The sequence below is a fragment of the Camelus dromedarius genome, chromosome 5 (assembly GCF_036321535.1).
Source record: "Camelus dromedarius isolate mCamDro1 chromosome 5, mCamDro1.pat, whole genome shotgun sequence".
In the NCBI taxonomy this organism is placed as follows: Eukaryota; Metazoa; Chordata; class Mammalia; order Artiodactyla; family Camelidae; genus Camelus; species Camelus dromedarius.
In genome coordinates this window covers 10014862-10033662 of record NC_087440.1, presented here as the reverse complement: position 1 = coordinate 10033662, position 18801 = coordinate 10014862, and the positions used below count along the sequence as shown (strand labels likewise).

The window sequence follows — 18801 nt, the reverse complement described above, 5'->3', positions numbered from 1 at the left end:
TTCTCTCCTTTTTTCTTTTTTCCTTTTAAACCAGAAAGATTGGACTGATTGTGTTGGCAGGATGTATTTGATGGATGACTGTCATTATCTTCTCAAACCTGCATGACACTTTTAAGTGTAGAAAGTGATAATTAAATTTTCAAGAGACCATGTTGAGATTTTAAGATTTGGGACTTGTAAAAGAATGAGCATAACAGTTAGCAAGTGATGGCTAGTGTGTTTTTATTGATTCAGGAAAGGAATAGAAGCATCTCAGGTTTTCTTTTATTTTGTTTCCCTGTGCATCCCCCCACCACCTCCCCAATTAAGATATTGTCCAAAATGTTGGTAATGACTTGAAACTATTCAGGTTGCACAAAGCATTTAATGAAATCTTGTCTTAGACAAAACACTAGAGAGGATCATAATTAATGTCTCATTTTCTGCCAGTTGCTATTGATTACTCATTCAAGATCCCTTTGTTCTCAGAATGATAACAACTGTAGTTTGCATCGCTATCTAATGAGATTCTCAGGATAGAATCCTTTAACAACTCGCTGGTAATTGCTAACATATCCCTGGAATTTCAATGTAAATGAATTTGCATCATAATACAATTATTTCACAAATGTCGGTGTTTTCCAAATTCAAGATTTATTACAGTCTGTTTTTTAATGATTTCTAGAAAGTTAACAGAAGAGTGATATATTTTTAAAGCCCAACATTTGTATTTTGCCCTGAGTTCTCCTTCACCCTCTGAGATTTTGATTTGATTGTGACTTGGCGTGAGAGGCTTCTTCCTCACTCTTCAGTTACCCTGTCATAAGCTCTGAAACTTCAAATGGACTTACAGCTGAACTGTACTGTGATGTCTCTAGATGAAAAGAACAATTGCAAATATGATAATACTGTACTAATTTTGCTTTTAAAACATTTTGTTTCTTTTTCCCTTGGTTACAAAAGGAGCACGTAGCACAGGATAAAGATTTCAACTGAGAAATTTTAACAGTTTATGTACTCTCTTTCATCCTGATTGTGTTTTATACCTTTCTGCCTCTTTAATTAATTAGTACACTCCCCTCACAAAAAGACAAATCTGAGAACAGCTGCTTGCCTTTATGTATTAAAACTGCATACCATTTCAGGGGTGTAATACAGGCATGAAATTAAGGAATTCTGTAGAATGTACAAATAGCAGAGTTTCCAAGAGTCTATATTAAATATTTTAAATGTTTTGAAATACATGACTATAACATTAGATAGTCTCCATCTTATTTTTCTAGAAAACAAATTAGTGATAAGTTAGCACTTCAAATTTTTAATCATAAAATGAAGATAATAATTTTTGACATCAGGTCCTTATTTAATCTGGCTATGACTAAATATCGAAGTATATGTAGTGCAGCATTTAGGCCAAGCCATTTAATGGTAAAAAGTAGTTCTGAGGAAGCAAGCCTATGTTTAACAAGATTTCAGACAGTTTCCCTTTTAAGGTAAAGAATATCCAAATTAAAAAAATACATATCCAAATTATTACAGTGTGGTTTTGAATCCTCCTGGCTACTTAACAGCACCATTTTTATATAGGACGTTTTCCTCTGTTCCTATTAAATCGTGTTCAGAGTATCTTCCAACGTAATTAAGAAGTTGCATTAATAAATGATGTTGGCCACTCCCACTACTGTTACCTCTTCTTACATTTTGGTCAGTATCACTGTGAAGATTTATGCTGAATAGGCTTTTCAAGTTCACATCTTAGAGTCGGGGTTTCTCAAGCACATTAAAAGGGAGAGAGAACTTTCAAAAACTTATCACATAGGCTACTAAAGTTCCATATAAAAAAATGTGGATTTTTATTTAGGCTAGAGGCTTGTCACATGTAATTCAAAATGAAACTTCCTGTAGGTTTTACTGCAATATTTGAGACTATCTTAGTGTTTCAGGGATAACCCTTTATTCATTATTCTTTGGTAATTAGATACATTTTTCACAGATAGAGGTTCTACATGACTATAGAAAAGACTTTTTTTTCTCTAAGCACATGTTAAGAAATTTAGTGCTATGTCAGTTCAGAATACTAATTCTGCTTTGAATAAGACAGCGTGGCAGAATAAAACTACTTTGCCTAGTTCTATATCCTCTGGGATACTGGGATATTCTTTTTGCCGGAGATACCTCTAGGATAAGATCAATAATGCTCCTCATTTGTTTTAGGCAGGCAGAAAAATCAATAATATGAGCTGATATGTAATTTTATTTTAGGAAAAAATTCACTCATTTATTATGTGCACTTTAGTTTTACCAAAATATTTAAAGAATCAAATAAAGAAAAAATGTATGATTTTATTAGTGATAGAATGTCAAAATGTTAGGCTTATATAATTTAGTCCTTGATTTTTTGAATCATATTTACCATTAGTTTAATGGATATTATTTCTTAGATTATCAAGCCCTTGTGGAGAAAAAAAAAAAACCTGATCTTAAACTTATTTTGTGTTTCTTACAGTACTGATCATTTCATTTTAGTTAATAGGAAAAAATATCATCTTGTGTTAAACAATTTCTCATACCTTTGCTTTACCTAATCGTATTCATCATGATGTGGATAAAACGGGGAATGGTAATTTCCAAGAAGAACTTGTGTATCTTTTTTGGTATTTATATTCACTGTAGAACAAGAAGACAGGGTATTTCCTAACCACATCCCCGGACTTGTCTATAGTAAGGAGAAGAGTTTATCAACAGTAAAATTGGTAACAAGTAAACTTTTTTCCCTAAAAAAATTTGTTCTTCTTTTTCTTCCTTTATTTAATGCATATGTCCAGAAATCTATCAGTATGTGTTCTATAGGTAACTTAACTTTAGAATTATAATCCACAAATTTATTTACAGATCACTTACATTTTTTCAAATTAAGCTTATAAATAGTAGTTGGGTTCCTGGACTGTTGTAGAAGTCCTGTACTATCGAAAGAGCCTCTTAAACAGCCTTAGGTTCCATTGCTTGCTATCTATATAGCATAAAATTTGTCTGTGTAATACTTAATAATAAGATTGCAATAAATATTAACTGAAATGGTACATATGAGAGTGTGGTAGTGGATCCTTGATATTTATTCTGATTTTCTCCAAGGTTTTATTTTGAAAAATTACTAACGCACAGAAAGGGTGCCAGAATAACACAGTGAGCGTTCATGTACTCTTAATCAAGTATCATCGTTTGACGTTACATCATATTGGTGCATACACGTTCCTTTTCATTCCCTCAATATGTGTGTGTATATGTTTGTCTGTATGCTATATGTGGGTTTATACACACAAATATACACACTTCTGCTGAATCATTTTGAGAATAAGTTGGCATTTTTCTGTTTATCCTCAGTCTAGGTTGATACAGTTTGAATCTGTCATACTCCTCTTTGGATTTAGCCTCTAATTGTCAACCCTTTCTCTAGGGGCTTATCTATTCTCTTTTCTATTTCCAACATCCTATCTTACCAGAGCCAGTGGGAATTGTATCTCAGCCATTCTTGGATTCAGAGCAGATGAGGTCTCCTTACTTAGGAGAAAGAGTTTGTGCCCAGGAAACAGAATAAAAAATGTCATTCATAAATAAGAACCTACTGTATAGCACAGGGAACTATATTCAGCATCTTATAATAGCCTATAATGGAGAAGAATCTGAAAATGAATATATATATATAAAAGTGAATCACTTTGCTGTACACCTGAAACATTGTAAATCAACTATAAAAAGTGTCATTGATTTTATTTTCATTCTTTTGTGATACTTTGAATGTGGTAACCCACTGGGAAAGAAAAAAATGAAATCAAGTTCTATTTTCACTTGGACCTATAATCATACTACTTATTTTTACTTAAGCCTTATTTACTTAGAACCCTGTGAGCTAGTTAGTAATATAATCATATATAGAAAACAAAACAGATGCATTAATGTTAGATAATTTGCCCAGGATCTTACAGTCAGGATTTGAACTCAGGGTAACTAACTCCAAAACCCATCCTGTTTCAGAACATCAGAGGTTTTATAGATATTTCACCTACTTATAGGAATTTAAGAAATGCATTTTCCTATTCACTGTTTAGATTATTTTATATGTCTCTTAGTCGCATATTATATTATATTGTTGTTACTATTTATTGACTTCTTATTGTAACTATTAATTGATTTCTTATAAGAAATAACTCAATGGCTACATTTTTCTCATCTAAGAGTTTATCTGTCTTTACAACTTAAGCAGACAGATTTCTTCACCATCCCCCAAACTCAGTCTCTTGTTTCTCCATCAAGGCATCAATTATATAAGGGTCAATTAACATTTTCTAAAAAGGGCTACATCATAAATAATTTAGACTTTGCATACCATACCTTCTCTGCAACTACTCAACTCTTCCTTTGTAGCACAGAAACAGCTATAGCCAGTCCATAAATGAGTGGGTGAGACTGTGTTCCAATAAAAGTATTTTCCAAAACAGGCCCAATTTAACCTGCTGGCCAGGGTTTGTTGACCACTAGTACTAGTCATCATCTTTTATGCCCATTAGAATTTATGTGCCAGGGAAATGTTGAAAGGAGCACTGTTAAGAAATATATGAATGCCCACCTCCTTTCATGTATTTATTTGTTTACATGGGTACAATGACTAGTTTCATTGGCACCTCAAAACATTTTATCATGAAAGTCAGTTTTGCTCTAATCAGGGAATAATATCCTATTAAAAGACTAGTGATGTTTAAAGGAAAATTGCAAGGTACATGACCCCTGCTCTCAAACATGTGGTAATAATATATTCCATCTAGCATACTCTAGGCATACTCTAATTTGCTATTTGAAGAATGTTGAATGTGCCTAGCACAGGCAAAAAAGAAACACAAAACAGATGTGACAATGGAAATTTCAGCATAACTTGATTCCTGGGTCACAGTACTGTCACATAAATAACATAATCGAGAGATCCATTTCTAATGGTTTGTTTGAAATAGAAAGGATACAAGTATTATTTACGTTTGTATTGATTATTTTCTTGTTTTTCAATTCCAGTGGCATCATTTCTCTTGGAGATAATTATCTTGATGGGGACTATTTCTCCTTTATGCCTGTTAATCACACCTTTCTTTCCCATTCTGTTGAATCTCCCCATTCTGTTGAATCTGTTAGAATTTGTGCATTTATGCTAAGGAATTATATTGATATTACGCAGTCTTTTCATATACAGATCATATTGTCTGGTGATTAAAAGCCTCTTTTCCTCACTTTTCTCCTTTATAAAGGAAGATATCAACTCTATTCAAAGAAGAATTTAACTTTTGAGGAGTCTGAAAGTGTTGTCTTCTTGATTATAAACATTTCTGAAAGATGCATGATCTTTGGCTTATTTAATACATTGATTACTTCATGTGTGCTCCAGCCTTGTTGAATGGGTTTTTTTTTTAATGAAATATCAGAGGAAAATGAAAAGACCGTATAGCAAAATATTTGTATGAGATGCAGTAGAAGCAGTGATCAGGGGGAAATCTGCAGTTGAAAATGCCTGCATTAAAAAAGGAGAAATATTTTGAATCAGTAACCTAACTTGATACCATAAGAACCTAGAAAAAGAAAAACAAACCAAACCTAAAGCCATCAGAAAGAAGAAAATAATAATTAGACCAGAAATTTTTAAAAATAGAAAAATAGTAGAACCAACCAAATCAAAAGTTGATTCCCTGAAAAGTTAACAAAATTGACAAACCTTTAGCTATACTAGGAAAAAAAGAGTCTAATTACTAAAATCAGAAATGAAAATAGGAAGCATTACTACAGTCTTACAAAAATAAAAGAATTATAAAAGAATACTATAAACAATTCTATGCTAAAAAATTAGGCAATATAGATGCAATGGACAAATTTCTAGAAATATACACACTACCAAAATTGACTCAAGAAGAAATAGAAAAATCTGAGCAGAGGTAAAACAAGTAAAGAGACTGAATCAGTAATAAAAATCTTCCCAAAGCCTGGGGCCACCTGGTTTCACTAATGAATGCTACCAGTCATTTAAATGAGAATTTTTTAAAAATTCTTCTCAAACACTTCTTAACTCATTCAGTAAAGCCAGAATTACTCTGACACAAAACCAGGTAGAGATATCACAGGAAAAGGGAAACTACAGACCAATGTCCTTTTTGTATATTAATAAAAATTCCTCTACAGAATACTAGCAAGCTAAAAATCAGCAGCGTATTAAAAGGATTATACACCATGATGAAGTGGGTTTTAGCTCAGGAATGTAAGGGTATTCAACATACAAGAACTGATCATTCATTGATTAGAATGAAGGGGAAAACCACTTGATCATCCTGCTTGATGCAGAAGTATCTGACAGAAATTCAACACCCTTTCATGGTAAAAAGACTTCACAAACTACAAATCAGCAGGAACTTCCTCAACTTGATAAGGATCATTAAAAAAAAAAAAAAAAAGACAGCAGTGCTAATATGCTCAATGGTAAAAGCATGAAAGCTTTTTCCCCTAAGATCAAGAACAAGACAAATATGTCCACTTTCACCACTTATATTCAGCATTTTACTGTAAATTCTAAACAGAGCAATTAGGCAAGAAAAATAAATAAAAGACATCCAAATTGGAAACTATCAAATTATCCCTGTGTGCAGACGATATGATTTTTTTATATAGAGAATCCACAATAAAACTATTAGAGCTAATAAATGAATTTGGGAAAGTTGCAAGACTCAAGATCAACACACAAAAGTTAGTTTTATTTTTTTACACTGATAGTGAACAAACCAAAAGTAAAATTAAGAAACAACTCCATTTACAGTAGTATCCAAAAAATAAAATACCTAGGAATAAATTTAACTACAAGATGTAAGACTTGTACACTGGAAGTTACAAAGCATTATTGCTGAAAGAAATTAAAGAAGACCTGAGTAAAAGGAAAAATATTCAACGTTCATTCATTGGTGCTTGGAAGACTCAGTGTTGTTAAGATGGCAATACTCCCCAAAGCAATCTACAGATTCACTGCAATCCCTATCAAAAGTTCAATGGCATCTTTTTACAGAAATGGAAAAGCTGATCCTCAAATTTATATGTAACTTCAAGAAATTCCACATAGCAAAAACAATACTGAAAAAGAAGAATAAAGTTGGAGTATGCACACTTTCGTTTTTAAATTTACTAGAAAGCTACAGTAACCAAAACAGTGTGGAACTGACATGTGGTAGACATACAGACCCATGTGACAGAATTGAAAGTCCAGATAGAAACCCAAACATCTGTAACCAATTGATTTTTAACAGGGGTTCCAAGACCACTGAATTAGCAAATACTGTTTTCCTTCACAAATAGTGCTAGAACAGCTGGATATCCACATACCAAAAAAAAAGAAGCTGGATCCCTATCTTACACTGTCTCCAAAAGTTAACTCAAAGTAGATCAGTGATCTAAGTATTAGAGCTAAAACTATAAACTCTTAGAAGAAAATATGGGGATAAATCTTCATTACCTTGGGTTTGGCAGTGGATTCTTAGATATAACATTAAAAGCACAAGAAACAAAGGAAAAAGTAGCTAAATTAGACTTGATCAATACTAAAAATTTTGTGCATCAAAGGTCATTATCAAGAAGAAAAGGCAGCCTACAAAATGGGAGAAAGTATTTGCAAATCAGATGTCTGATAAGGGTCTAGTAGACAAAATGTAACTTAGAATTCTTGCAACACAGCAGCAGAAAGACAACCCAATTCAAGAATGGGCAAAAGACTTGAATAAACTTGAATTTTCCAAAGAAGATATACGAAGTACCATCAAGCCCTTGAATAGATGTTCAACATCATTAGTCACCAGGGAAATGCAAATTGCACACAGTAGATACCAATTCACACCCACGAGGATGGCTATAATTTAAAAGCCAGAAAGTAACAAGTGTTGGTAAGGATGCAGAGAAATGAGAAACATCATACATTGCTGGTGGGAGTATAAAATTGTACAATCAAAGTGGAAGACAGTTCGGCAATTTTTCAAAAAGTTTGACATAGAATTACCATGTAACTCAGGAATCCCACTCTTAAGTATATACCCAAAAAGAGTTGAAAGCAGGTGGTCACATATTGTATGATTTCATTTATATAAAATACTCAGAATGAGAAAATTCAGAGAGACAGAGGCAGATTAGTGGTTGTTAGGGGCTGGAGGAGGGGAGCAATGGAAGTGACTGCTGAATGGGTATGAGTGTGCCTTTTGGGGTGATGAACACGTTCTGCACTAGACGGTGATGGTTACACATTATGAATATACTCAATGTCACTTACAAGAAATATTAAAATGGTTAATTTTATGTTACGTTGATTCCACCTTGATTTTTTAAGCTGAAACATAAAAATTATTTAAGATTATTAAGTAATATGACAACCTGAAATGAGAGTTTTTCTCATTTATCAAAATGGAGGCAGTGACTGGGCTAGTGTGACTACTGTTAGAAAGTTGTACTGATTCTAGCCAGAGCTGAGGGCTGAGGTTCATTTCTCAGTACCTTTATGATACTCAGTGGCTGGAGGACAGCTACTAAGAGTGCATTGATAGCAGTAAGGGATATTAAATGTGCGGTAAGAGGATGGTAAACTTATCAGAGGAATCACAGCTCTTTTCATTTGAGAGCATCTTCTCAAATGTATCCAATACCCTTTCCAATTGAGGTTTTCTTTTCCCTCGGCTACCAGAAAACTTGGAAGCAGATTCTTCCAAATTAATTTCATTTGCTTTATAGTAGTCACTGGGCTGGTAGGTCAGGACTGCTGAATCTCTGGTTTCAGGGAAGTACTTGACAGTCTCATGATGTCACTGGTATCCTGATGTTCCATTTTTGTTATCACAGTATTTATGCCCAGATACTAGAAAGTCTAGCAAATATATTGGTTGACAGACTCAGAATCTAAAAATGAAAAGAATGATTATTATGGATCAAATATAACAAGATGAATTTTATCAGAGATAAATGTTAAGTCTTGTACTTGGAACCAAAAAATGCAGACTGAACATGGAAGCCATTGGAGGGACATGACTTAATAGCATCATATACAATAAAGAGTATCTGGGTCTGATCACTCTTAACCTCTCAGTATAAGCTAACTAGCACAAATGGGTTGTTGAAATTTAGTAGTATGCACTGGTAAGGCTGTATCTGGGGCATTGTTCTCCATTCCTTTGACGATCAGAAAATAAATCTAGAGGTTTGTGTCAGGGATGATGAGGAGGACATTCAAACCATGTCATGAGACACAGTTGAAGATAATGAGAATGGCTAGACTTAAAAAATATCGGTACTCTTCAAACAATGAGAGCGCTCCAGAAAAGAAAAAAGGAATGGAGAAAGAATGGAACTGACTACCTTGCGTGGTCATGGAAGCTTTCAAGCAAAGACTGGCTGACCATTTGTCAAAAATGTTCTTGGTGATTAAAGAGTAGAACAACATAGTAACTAAAGTGTCTTTCAACCCTAAGATTGTGTGGATCTACATAATTACTAGAAAGCCAACAACATGAGGATAGGGAAGAAAAGAAAATACAGGTTTAAACAAACTGTCTAATAGAATTCAGTTAAGTGCTTGTATGCTTCCTAAATTGAAGGCATTGTTGAAGTTACTATAAATAATTCAGAAGCGATGACATTTTCAGGTTTGGGTCCATTATCAGTGAGAAGATAACTTGTTTCCTTGGCCTTATTTTATAGTCTAGTCTCCTGAGACAAGATCTAGGGCTTGGAAGCCCAGCACAGCTCTCTTCTTCCGGAAAACCTGGGACACCATACTACTCATTCTCTGCCACAAGTTCCAGGAGAAGACCACTCCATGACTCTGCAGCACTTGGTAAGTGTATCACATGACAAATCCCATCTTAAAAATGTTTCTTTCCACCACCCCTGCATAGTCTACACTTCTGGCTATAATTTTAATTAGAAGAAATTTGATTTCTTGGATATCATGATAATATAAGGGCTCATTAGCGTAAAATACTATATCAGATACTTAATAAACAACTTAATACTTTTATTTGGTCATCAGTATAAGAGGAACTTAATAATGAAAAACAGTACTTTAAAAAATGAAACTAGTTTTTCCTCTTATAATAAAAATATCAGGTGCTAATATTAATACCTTTTTCTTAACTAAACTTGATACAATGCTGAACAGTTTATTTTACAAAGTGATTTTATAGTATGCATTCTCATCTCGTCAATACAGCAGCCCTGCTAGTCAGTGAACATAATACTAGACTTAACATAATATTGAGGCTCAAAAGAGGACATATTCATATAACTAGTAGGTGTCTTACACAGGATAAAATGTAAGATTTTCTGACTCCAAGTCCAGTGTTCTTTGCATATTAATTGCTCTACTCCCACTTTTTAAAAATCTGAGGTAAAATTAACATAAAATTATCCATATTAAAGTGTACAAGTCAGTCATTTAGTATATTCACAGTGCTATGCAACCATCATCTCTACCTAGTTCCAAAACATCACCTCAAAAGGAAACTCAGTAACTATCAAAGCATGCAACTCTCGCTTTCTTTAGCTTCCTTCTTTCATGTCTTATATGTAGCCTAACCAGTCCAGTCTGCTTTCTGTTGCTGCTTACAGTAAGCTTCAGGTATACTTTGACACCCTATCCAATCAGTGTTTAAATGTGGGAATTTTTGGTTATTCCTAACAAAGAATCCTTTATATAAGGAAATTAAATTTGTAAAGCATATTTATGTTAAGGATAGGCCAACTTCTAAAAGAAACATAGTCCACCAAAAGAAAATATGTCCCAGTTATTTATTCTGCAAATACTTGTTGACTGCATCTAGTTTATATAATTACCTTCTGGCAAACCTAAAGTTTGGTAAAATATCCCTCACCTTTGGGTCTAGAGTATGCATAAAAGGGCACAATGATGGATTGTCGTATTAGGCATAGAGAGTCTGGTTATATGTGCCCACCTCTCAGTATTATGGGTGGTTTAGTGTATGTACTGTTGGAGTAAGCCCAGATAATTTAGACCAATATACTTTTTGTTATTAAGGAAACGGTAAGTTAGAGTAGCATTTTCAGTCTCCACTTTTGTTTCCCACCAAATCAGTTAGTCAGGGTGAGAATGTTCTTTTGAGTCTAGATGTATCAGCATCACTCTAGAACAACACCTTGTTAGTGTGCTGTGTGAGCACACATGACAGAAAGCGCTAATGTAGACCAATATACGATTACTAAAAATGCGGGGAAGAAATGAACTGTTGAAATATCCAGGAAGGAGGGTGTGGATTTCATTAGAAACTCAAGCTTTCCAAAACTTAAAATATATATTCTTCATTTTCATTTTGATTATGATAATGATAGGTACTATGGATTGTCTCTTCTGTGCCAGGTATACTGTGTTCTATATATTATTACATCTCTATAGAAGCTCTCTGAGGTTATAATATTAAACTCATGTTACAAATAAGGAACCAAGACCCAGGAAGCTAAGTAACTTAGCCAAGGCTTGGTACCCAGGGAGGCCCATCTCCTGTGTGAATACCATTTAGTGAATATTAGTCTTCATTGTTACTTCTCAGTCTTAAAAACTTTGTTATTCATAAAGCTCTGAAGGGACTTCAGAGATAGTCTATACCAACTTTAGTATCTTTTCAAGCTATTTATTTACTTATTTGTTTGTTTGTTTTATTGGAGGCACTAGGGGTTGAACCCAGGTCCTTGTGTATGCTAAGCATACACGCTACCACTGAGCTATATATATCCTTCCCCCTTTCCAGGCTATTTAGATGCTTTAGAAAATCATTCTGCAAAACAGTATCTCACTTAACTAATTTATAATAATTTCGCTACAGATTTTAATATAAATGTAATAATGGCTAAAGTTTATTGTGTCACTTTCTGTTAGGCAGAGCCCTGGTCATCTTTCACGTATTATATTTATTGCAATAACTTCAAGAGGTTATTGTAGGTAACTAAAGTTCAAAGAGGTGATAACTTGCCCAAGCTCACGTAACTGCTGTATGATGGCGCTGAATTTGAATCCACCTAGCTTACTCTCTTAACTGTTATGCTTTGCAGCCTCCCGAAAGTGAACTGTGAATCCCAAATTCATGATTTTGAATCCAACATTATGTATGTAATTGTACAGTGGCAGCTAATAATGAGATTAAAAATGTAAAAGAAAAAATTTCCATTCCCACGGCAGGGAGAAACTGTCCTAATCTAAATAGCAACATCTTCTACTGGCAGTTACCCCAGAACAGAGTGATGGGCTCCACACTGATAGAACAGTTCAGTTGACTCTTGGTGTAGAGTGTGGTTTTTGCTTCAAGGGTACTGTATTTGTTGTGAAGAGTTGGGTTTTAGAAAAGCCTCACAAAGAACAGAAATATTGCCTCTAAGTTTTATAATTTCAGAGTGTGCCAAATGTTTATCTCTGGCTCTTCTGTTTTCAGGAAATACAGGTTGCCTATTGGGGTAAAGACTTAGCTGCTAATGAATGTTTTTTTCCCATTTTTATTGTGTAAAATTTTCCCCATGCTACTTATGAAGTTGCTTTTTTAGCTTTACAGCCTCTTGGGATATTCACTATAAAGATTCCCAGCCTCAATGTAAATGGGTTTCATTCTTAAACAACTGCTTGTCTTATTGCATCATATCATTTATGACCCAGGAAAATACCGTTTTTATGGTTCCAGTTTTTAGTTTTCAAGAACATTGTGCTAAATATCACCCTTCTTATGTATTCTCTCTTCTTCATAGTGAATGCCTCCGAAAATCCTGAATTTGATCCATTATTTGTGTAAGATTGGAAAGCTGCACTTAGTTCCATTTTTTTATAATAAATAACACAAGTTTTAGATTTAAAATTTTACAGATAAGTAAAATTAAAATACCAACTGAGGCTGGTTAGGTATATGAAAATACTCATGTTCTCATTTATATTAATAAATAATTTATCTCTTGGATATAAATACAAAAATCCAAGGATAAATTGTACAATAATTAGCGCTGAAGTTGCCGTTTTAACTACACATTGTTAGAGTAAATGTTCTTTTAAAATACTTTCAGGATGATACTGTAAATGACAGTGTCCTTATTTGATAGTGTATATGGCATAACTTCGATATTATAATTTTTCAGTTATTAAATTTTATTTCAAATTTTTAACTTAAAATAATTTGTAGTATAGCATTAGATTTTAGTCAATTTAATATGCTTTTAATCCAAATTTTCAGTGTGATATGGACACTAAATTTTATCTCTCTTAAGGAGTCATACTATTAAAGTGACCTGTTGCACCAAATGGCCCTCTGGAGGTGAAACTGAGAAAAATTATGTAAAATGCCTAGTATGGAGCCTAACACATAATAAGTATTTAAGAAATATTAATTCCCTTTTCACACACGTGCTTATTTGGTTTGTTATTTTCTCTCTTGTTTTCCTTTGTCTGCTGTCATCTTCTCAGATTTATGAAATATGTTTATTTCAGAATATATACTTCGTTAGGAGAACCTGTTTTGCACTGGGAGCAGTTAGAAAGAATGAAGCCCCCATCCCTGTATTCTCTTGTTTACTCCTAAATACTGGAAAACAAGAAAAATACTAGGAAGAAAAATTCTTTTCTGCTCATTTGAAGTCTGAACTTTTGTAATATAAATGCTGATTAAATATACTGTTTCCATGTGCAGATCCTTTGCAAGCAAAGAAAGTCAGAAAGGTGCCTCCTGGTTTGCCTTCTTCTGTAAGTACTGATTTTTTTTTTACTTTGTGGTAAACAAACTGAATTCAAATATTCAGTATTTGCTGGCTCTAAGGATACATTCGGTTGGTGTCAGTAGGCACGTTTCACATACTAACAATTCTCTGCTTAACGGAATCATTGATTGAGTTAAATCTGAATTCAGTCTTAGGGTTTTAGATTTCTCTGCAGTGATTTGTAGTTCACTCATATGCTTTTACTCCATGTCCCTGTCACTTGAATTCCTCTCTTGGGAAAGGACTAGGCCGGTAGCTGTCAAAGAAGATCTCCTGTACAGGTCTTTTGATGTTTAATTAGTCATTATGTTGCTGAACAGGAGGACAGACAGAGATTAATAGCTGAGAATCTCAGAAATTTACATTTGTAATAATCCCAATGGAGCTAAAGACATTAAGATTCGGAGGACATGTTCGGCTCAGCTTGCCTCAGTAGGACTGAGGTTATTAATATGCATAAATCACCAAGTCATATGTTCATTGTGAAGCCCTTGTGGATTTTAAAGCCTTCATTAAGCCTTTCCTAACTTCAGCCTAGCATCAGGAAAGCTTTCAAGCAACTAGTTTGTTGATCCCTCTTTGCTCAAAAATGTATCCTTTGAGAATAAAGAGCTTTCATGAAGGAGGTTGGAAAGGTTTGGTGAACAGTCATTAATGTCCATGATAATCTAATGCTGTAGGGGTGTTTGTGCTATTAAATATACTTCATTCTTTTAAAGAGTAAAAGTATTTGTAAATGAACCTACATCATAAATCCACCTACATTTTAAAAATCCCTGGTGTGAGGAGGGGAGATTTTTTTTTCCCCTCTCCCTTTGCTTGAAACAAATAGGGAGTGAGGCTTTTGGATTGAGGCCCCATTCCTTGTAGGGTACATCTCTTTGTTGTGTAAATGGATGTTGGGCTTTTATTTGGCAGTACTTAACACATGGGCGCAGGTGCTGCTGGATGAGTCACAGCTCATCGAAGTATACACTGAATGGATATCCGGCTTGGCAAGTAGTAGTCTAGAAGGAGCCGCATGGGTCTGAGGTTTTTATTTTTCATTAAGGCTGAGGTAGAGATATCATCTTTTTGGTTGTTTGCCTTCCTTCTTTCCTATGTTCTTCCCCCACCTTCTCTTCCATGTGATACATGAAAACTCGAATTTGAAATCCTCTTTGAAACTCAGTTCCAGATGGATCTGAGTTTTATGCAGCCTAGGGCAGCTGTGCTCTGAACCTGCAGCCTACCTGGAAGGTTGGATTGCAGCTGCAGGCATTCTTAAAAGCTTTTGCTTGCATAAGCACTTGGACCCACTAGAGGCTGAATAGCTGCTTGATAAACAAAATGAACACAATGCCTCAAATCATTATTCCCGAAGACAGGATTTTTTTTTCAGCAACAGCTAAAAATAGTTGGGTAATTTACATTTTAACAGTTGTGTGCTGTGCAGGGGTAGGTGGTTCAACAGTATAACATGATTTCTGCTAGATTAACAGAAATCATATTTAAAACTGACAGAATTGCTTAAACATGTAACTGTGCAGGTTTTTTTGGTAACTTATTGCTATAATTCTGTGAGAGTAATAGTTAAATTACATATTAATATTTAGTAGAACTACACAAAGTGAAAAAAAAATTAGCGAATGAAAGGTTTATCTCATTTCTTTGCATGACATTAATTTTAAGAAAGTATATTTTTGATATTTCATAATTCTTTCATTTTTTTAAAACAAAAGGGCAAAATGGACAACATCCTGGAAACAGAATAGACACTGGAGGTCACCATGTTCCTTATAATCCTAATCATAACCTGGAGATAGTTCTCTATATTGTCTCAGGTATTAAGGACAAGCCCTAGAGAAGGAGAAAGTGACTGAATTCTGATGAAACTTTGATTTCTTTGAGAACCATTGGGAAATTTCACAAGCCAGGCCAACTTGTATATTATATTACTAGCTTCTTTATTTGAGATTTATTACATATTAGTACAGAAAATAGTAGAAATCATTATGTTCAATTCTGTACTTCACATCAGCATCAAACATGATCATACTGCTTTGGAACTATGCTGAAAATAGTGCTTAAATATATTGAATGCTGTTAAGGATATATAAATGATAAATGCATTTTAATTAATGGAAAGTATATTTTAGATTAAATCATGTTGAAATCTCAAGTTTTTAAAAGAGAAAATTTTCTTTAAACTTTAAAAACAGGTACTTTTATAATTAATACCAAAATAATAAACTTCTGAGAGCATATGTGGTTTCACTACTTACCTTTTTGGTATTTAAAACAAATGGGAATTTAAAGTAATGGTTTTCTCTTTGAGTGGTTTTAGTGAAACATATGTAATTCATAGGCCTTTAACAATGTGAATTCTTTTTTGAAAATGGACTGTGTATATTTTATTTCATGATTATTTGAATATCCTGCTTCCCATACTAGAAACTTGACAGTAACATCTCAGATATCACAGTTTGCTGCTTGTCCAGGCTGTCTTTAGTCATCTGTAAAATGCATGTTACCTTTACTAAAGAAAGAATGAAAGAGCTAGATTATATTCCACTGCTCATATCACTAGAAAAATAATAGGCACGGTTGCCTGACATGCAGAGCATTGATGATCTACATAATTTGACCATAGAGCATTGGTTGGAGGCCTTTTCTTTTTATAAGCCATGATGTATATTTAGATATCATAAGTACAAACCTTAGCTCCTCTGTTCTTCTCTGTAGAACAAGTGAATAGTAACTTCTGTCTGTGAATGAAGGTCTGATAAGGGTGTATTGACATTACTGAAGCAGTATGGTCAGTAAGGGCAAGAGAATGAACTGCTCAAATCTGCTGTTTTAGTTATTGATTGGTGTTGGCCATGGACTTGTCAGTCAGCCCTTAGGAAGTTTGGACTGGGAAGTCTGAAGTTCCTTTCAGGTCTCAAATGCTACATTCTTAGGGTTTTAAAATTAATATGTTCAATACATAACTGAAAGGTATAATGGATATAGTTTTCTTCCTACTGATGAAGAAATAGTCTTCTGAAGCACATCAAGTTTTCCAGTTATTTCTTTAGACAGGTTAAAATAGTGAACAAAGTGAACTTCTGTAGCAACAAAGATAGAATGATGACTGGACATTGAATTCAAATATATATACACACCATCATTGCCTGTGGTGAACCTACTATCTAGTGTGAGAAACATGCATCCAGTGAATTAATTATATATATTTCAGGGAGGCAAATAGAGGTGTATGCCAAGTACTCTGGAATAGAGTAGGTAGAATCAGCCCTGCCTTGAGAAGTACTAATGGCCTCGGGAGTTAACATTTGAGCTGTGTCTGGGAAGATTAGTAGTAGTTCATACAGATAAAAAGCATAGACATATGAAAAAAATAGACATTCTCAGACCACATTCGGAATTACAGCACTACTGAGTTCTACACCAAATACCGCCTTTATCCTTTCCTGTAGCAGTCCCACTCTCCCATTCCAGAGGTGACTGAGGATCACATAACGCCAGCTCAGATATGAAAAGGATAAACTGTCATAGTGGTCTACCCTGGCTAAAAGCCTTAAGTATCCTGGGCACTGGATAATAGGAGGCGTTTGTAGCTGTTAAGGTTATCTGGGAGTCTTTCTGAAGGCATGGGTGTACTTTGGCTTTGTGAGGTGGTTTCCTTTTTAGGGTTTCTGAATCTTCCCTTTCCTTCTCTAACCGCCAACTGTAGTCTTTGTTCTTTGTGTGTACATCAGCTGCTTTTTTTTTTTTCCAATCTATGTCAGGTTTTTATTAAGATAAAACATTTAAGGAAACTTTGAAGCACTGGGTTGGGATTGGGGGCAATTGTGTTTTTTTCTTAGTAATTTGTGGGAAAAATCAAAACATTTGCACAATATATTTGTTAGCATCCTTTACAACCTCAACATTACTCTGTATCTTACATGTGTGAGGATCTGTGCTATTATCTGTATCATCATAATCTTTCATCTTTGCCACATAAACATGTAAGATAACTAATACACTCTTCTTACAAATGAGAAAATTGAGACTCAGAGATATTAAGTAACTTGCCCAAGATTGTACATACAGCCAAGATTACAACCTAATTTGATATCAAAGACCATTTTCTTTTTATTTTGAATGTTAAAACATACTGTGTATCTTGGTTTACTCATAAAATATCTCATTTAGTATGTTAAGTTTAAAATAGTTTATTCTGTCTGTTATGTTTTTCTTGATCAAATTTATTAGTCAACCTACCACCATCTGAAAGGATGATGTAGAAAAGCGTAGACTTCCTAGTCAAGCAGATGGGTTTTATCTGGCCTCAGCTGCTTTCTGCTTTGTAACCTTAGAGCAATTGCTTTTAAGTTCTCTAAATACCAAGTTTTTATTTATAAAAGGAGATAAATAGTAATGCTTATCTCAGATGTTAGTACGAGGGTATTATGTGCCTAACATGTGCCTGGTGTATAATGGACACTCAGTAAACATTCCTTTATTTTTTTTAGTTCCTACCACTACAGCCTGAAATTTAAAGGAATTTTAGCATTTCATTTCTGCCAGATTTTGTTGATAATCAAGAAAGAGTTGGAAAACTTAAGGAGGGATAAATACTACGGTAAAAGAAAAAAGTATTTACTTATATTTGTAATGTATGTGCCTGATACATAGTGAGTAAGTAGTAAATTATAGCTGCTATTATTGTTTAGAAAGCATTCATTTTCAGAAAAAGAACCTGAAAGGAGGGGAAATTTGTTGCCTACCACTCATACTAATTCATTTTTGTTCCCTAAACTATCATGAGTCTCTTTTTCCCCTTTATTTTATCATTGGTTAAACATCTTTATGGCCCTCTGAAGCATTTCTCAGAAGGAGAGAAGTTTCGTTGTTCTCTATTTATTTCTTAACTTGATGTTAGTATTTCCAAGCATAGATCCCTTTTTGTTTTTAATATGATGCAGGATCCTTAAGTAAAAAGTGAGACACTCTGAAGATTTTTATCACCAGAAAGTAAATATCTAGGCAAATTTCAGAATG

The 18801-nt window shown here is 34.0% G+C and overlaps 1 protein-coding gene across 6 annotated transcripts in view; it reads left to right on the top strand.

Moving 5' to 3' along the window:
* TCF12 (transcription factor 12) overlaps positions 1-18801 on the top strand; it is a 328851-nt gene that overhangs the window by 241326 nt on the left and 68724 nt on the right. For all 6 annotated transcript variants that reach the window (XM_031452681.2, XM_031452683.2, XM_031452679.2 and 3 more), the window contains 2 exons: positions 9730-9865; positions 13707-13759. In XM_031452681.2, coding sequence (XP_031308541.1) covers positions 9730-9865; positions 13707-13759 — 189 coding nt within the window. The remainder of the gene's footprint in view (positions 1-9729; positions 9866-13706; positions 13760-18801) is intronic.